Source organism: Cupressus sempervirens, chromosome 8, assembly GCF_028749045.1.
Source record: "Cupressus sempervirens isolate cs-2001-9-10 chromosome 8, ASM2874904v1, whole genome shotgun sequence".
Classification (NCBI taxonomy): domain Eukaryota; kingdom Viridiplantae; phylum Streptophyta; class Pinopsida; order Cupressales; family Cupressaceae; genus Cupressus; species Cupressus sempervirens.
The window spans coordinates 121,645,050-121,648,780 of NC_143125.1; the positions used below are offsets into that span (position 1 = coordinate 121,645,050).

General features: G+C 33.4%; 1 protein-coding gene across 1 annotated transcript; it reads left to right on the forward strand.

Moving 5' to 3' along the window:
• The first annotated feature begins 2,291 nt into the window (after window positions 1–2,291).
• Window positions 2,292–3,496, forward strand: LOC149541884 (uncharacterized). Its single transcript, XM_089796955.1, has one exon. It carries the CDS (start codon window positions 2,747–2,749, stop codon window positions 3,323–3,325), a length of 579 nt encoding a protein of 192 aa, XP_089653081.1. The 5' UTR covers window positions 2,292–2,746; the 3' UTR covers window positions 3,326–3,496.
• The last annotated feature ends 235 nt before the right edge of the window (window positions 3,497–3,731 follow it).

The following is a 3,731-nucleotide window of genomic DNA, read 5'->3' on the forward strand; positions in this document are numbered from 1 at the left end:
ATCTTGAGTCAACCTATACCCAAGAAGGAAATTGTCAGGAAATAGTTTTAGGATCTGAGAAGTGTTAGTAGATTGCAGAGAGAAATGGGAAGATAGGCAAGAAAATCAAACATAAACCTTCCAAAATCTACTAAATCCCTAAAATGGGCCCACATAGGTCTTAAAGTTTTTGAATAAATGGGTGCTAACTTTTTACAAGTATACACCTCTTATGCAATGTATACAACAAGTGGGAGAATGTCTAAAAAATAGGTGTTGTGCACCTTGCATAATAATGAACTTATAATTGTAATTTATTTTATTTCTTATGCATGTTGTACACCTAGGATCGCCTAGATAAACATACAAAATGTAGAGATTCTTTTGGGATATTCTTGGGGTCACTTGATATAGTAACATTGTAATGTTATGTTGTAATTACTTAATATTAGAGAAAGAAAATTAATAAAGTACCCAATATTAAATTTGGGTCAAGGGTTGGGTAGCACAAGGTTTATGCAATACCACTTGGTTGTTTTATGAGAACTCATTTCTATAAAAGCAACCACAAGGATAGTTTTTTATGTTAGCCAAGTTAGCATTTATGGCTAATGTTAGAAACACAACATGTAGGACATGTGTGGTTACATGAACATTGTTCACATGGAGTGCTTGTTAATGGATGGGGTTTTGAATACTTTCATGGATGTATTTTAAAGTCACATTTTCTGATAGTACATGGATGATGGATGTTTTTAGAGGGTATTTTCCACCTCATAAGTATTTTCCTAAGGTATGTCTTGTATCACATTTTAACGGGTATGTTTTATATTCATTGCATATGGATTTATAGTATTTATTTTATTGATTTATGAATAATTGGGATGTGTGGGAAGTGTCATTGTATGTTTCCTTATAGAAAATACCTCTTTGAAATGGGTACTTTCTCTTCAAGACATTCATTCATGATACCCATACCCATTTTAGCACGAGAACTTAAACTATAATAAGTACCCATTTTGACTAGGTTCATGTTTAAGTTTGAGGACCTATTCCTATGAAGATATTTGAGCTTGACGCTTCGATTAAAAGTGGACCCATTAGCTTGCTTTTATCTTTGAGAAAAAATATGTTTAATTGATTAAACTCATATAATTTCAAAAATGTCATTAAGTTTAACCATATAAACTAAACTAACAAACATTAAGTCACAAATAATTCAAAACTTCATGCAAACACATCTATGGCATTTCCATTGTTATTTATGTCATGTTTTATACTTTTATAAATTTATGTGTTTATATATTCATTTTTCAAATGAATATTTATTATATACACAACTTTCTAGTATACTTCTTTTTAACTAAATAGTTGATATATGTCCATCACTTTCTTAGCTCTATATCTTTCAAATTACCTTTAAATGGAGATTAATAATTGCTAACTCTCAATAAAATCTATAAGTTTTTTCGATTGAAGAGAACTTACTCTAAAGTTTGTGTGAGAGAAGAGATGGAAAATAGTAGTCGTTAAAGTGGGTATTCATTTTGAGGTGCCAAATTTTAGCTTTTCCCTATCATCATTGTAGCTAGAAAATGAGCTTATAGAGCTTTTTTTTTTTTTAAATATCCTTTCTAAATGGGTGCATGTTCTTAAATGGGCATGCATTCATAACATGTACCCATTTAAGCATGTGGATCAAAATCATAATTGGTACCCATTTTGACCATATGCATGCTTAGGTTCAAGGTCTTGTTCTTGCAATAATTTTCTAAGGTTGACACTTTCATTAAAAGTGGATCCATTAGCTTCCTTTTACTCATTTTGAAAAAGAGAAGAGTTAACAAAAGATTATAGTTCAATTGATTAAGGTCAAAAATTATTCGAAAGTAACATTATACCAAATTCAACCATAAAAATTAACTAAGAAATACTAATTCACAAGTCATTGTAAATTTTATTTCCTTCATCATATATATCATCATTTTATAATTTTATCTAATATTATATGTTTGTTTTAAAAAAAATTATAAAATGCATATATACAATTGTATAACATAATATTTTTAGTTGAATAATTTGGCATATGCATAGTTTCTAATTTCTATAGCTTTCTCAATTACTTTTCAATTACTTTAAGGTTAGTTATGACATATACATATCAATTTTCAAGAGAGTAGTTATTGACATAAACCATTTAAACTTTTAAATTAAAGATTAGTTATATCTTTCACTGAAAAAAATACGCAATGAAATTAAAGCAGAATAATATAAGTTCACTGAAACTTAATTTTCATGGCAGGTGATCTTCATACCTTCCCATGGTAAGTTTTGGATTCATCACATCAACTTTTGAGAGCTTTCCATTAAGTTCGCGTGAGGCAAAGAAACTAGTACACAAAATCCCAATCCACTGTGTTCTCCGGCATAACTTTCCTCCAAACAGACAAAAATTTGAAAGGGATTTCCACCCAAAAGAAAAATTGTTAACCCAAAAGCAAACAATTGAGTCTTCAACACGCAAAATTACCACCCAATCTTTTCATCCTTATCTTCTTTTTGGAAAAGAAAATAGAAAAATTCATGCCTACCCCGCCAAAGTATTTTAAATTTCCACTACTCGACCATCTATTAATGCACCGACCGATTATCAGTACTTTGCTTTGAACTTTCCAGAGATCTCGGGTTCGAATCCCCTAGTCAATCGACCCAATTCTCTGCTTTGAACATCCCGATTCCCGAAGGTCTCGTGTTCGAATCTCTGAAAATGGCCACAGAAATCAAGATGAGCGGTGCAGAACAAGGTGATTCAGAAGCTGCACAGAAATCTGAGGTAACGAACAAATTCAAGAAAATAAGGAAGTTGAAGATGTTTTTAATCACCGCCAGCGCTGCGGCGGTTTTAGGATTTCTGCTGCTTGAGACAGCAAAGCCGCCGCCTTTGCGCTTCCTGTGGATCATTTGCGGCAGCTCCCGCTCCATGTTCATCCTCTCCAACATCATTATTCTTATTCTGAACATCGATTCTGGAATCTTTACTGCTCAGAATCAGAGCTTCGATTTGTACGCGGAGTATATCAAGAAGAGCGCGGAGAAGAGGGCAAAGTATGAGCTTCTTGTGGATTCTGCCGCCAGGAGTTATGAGCGCAGCAGGTCGGAGAACATCAAGGCGGTAAGCGTGAGGAAATGTAAACGCTCCGCCATTAGCCATGTATGTCAGGAACGGCTTAATTCTCCTTCGGTTGAAATTCTTTCTGATGAAGAACTGAACAAGCGTGCGGAGGATTTTATTGCTAATTTTAACAAGCAGCTGCGCCTGCAGAGGCAACAATCTTTTTCCGGCTAATGTGCTTTACAAATCTCTGGTTTCTTGTAAATATATTTGAGCGATTTGCGAAGGTAAATGTTGTAAATGCATTAGCTATCTAGACCTAGCCTGAGCTCTGTTTTTAATGTAAAATCCCCTGTTTTTGTGTCTTGTTCTACAATCAGAAAAACGCGAGGTTTTATGTGTAAATCTTCTGTAAATTCAGTTGAACATCGATTCAGATTTTCTGTACATTTACCAGTTTCTTTTGTCTTGACGATTTGGAAAGAAAGAGACTCCAGTGATGTCATGATACTAAAGTTCGACATTAAATATTTTTATATTTTTCATTTCAATTTGAACTCCCAGCTTAATGCAAAATTTAAATGCTCGAATTCCGCCATTAACCGTGCATGTCAAGATCGGCATAACTGTCCTGAGACTG

Coding starts and splice junctions, on each gene's coding strand:
- LOC149541884 (XM_089796955.1), top strand. CDS start 2,747: ATGGCCACAGAAATCAAGATGAGCGGTGCAGAACAAGGTGATTCAGAA.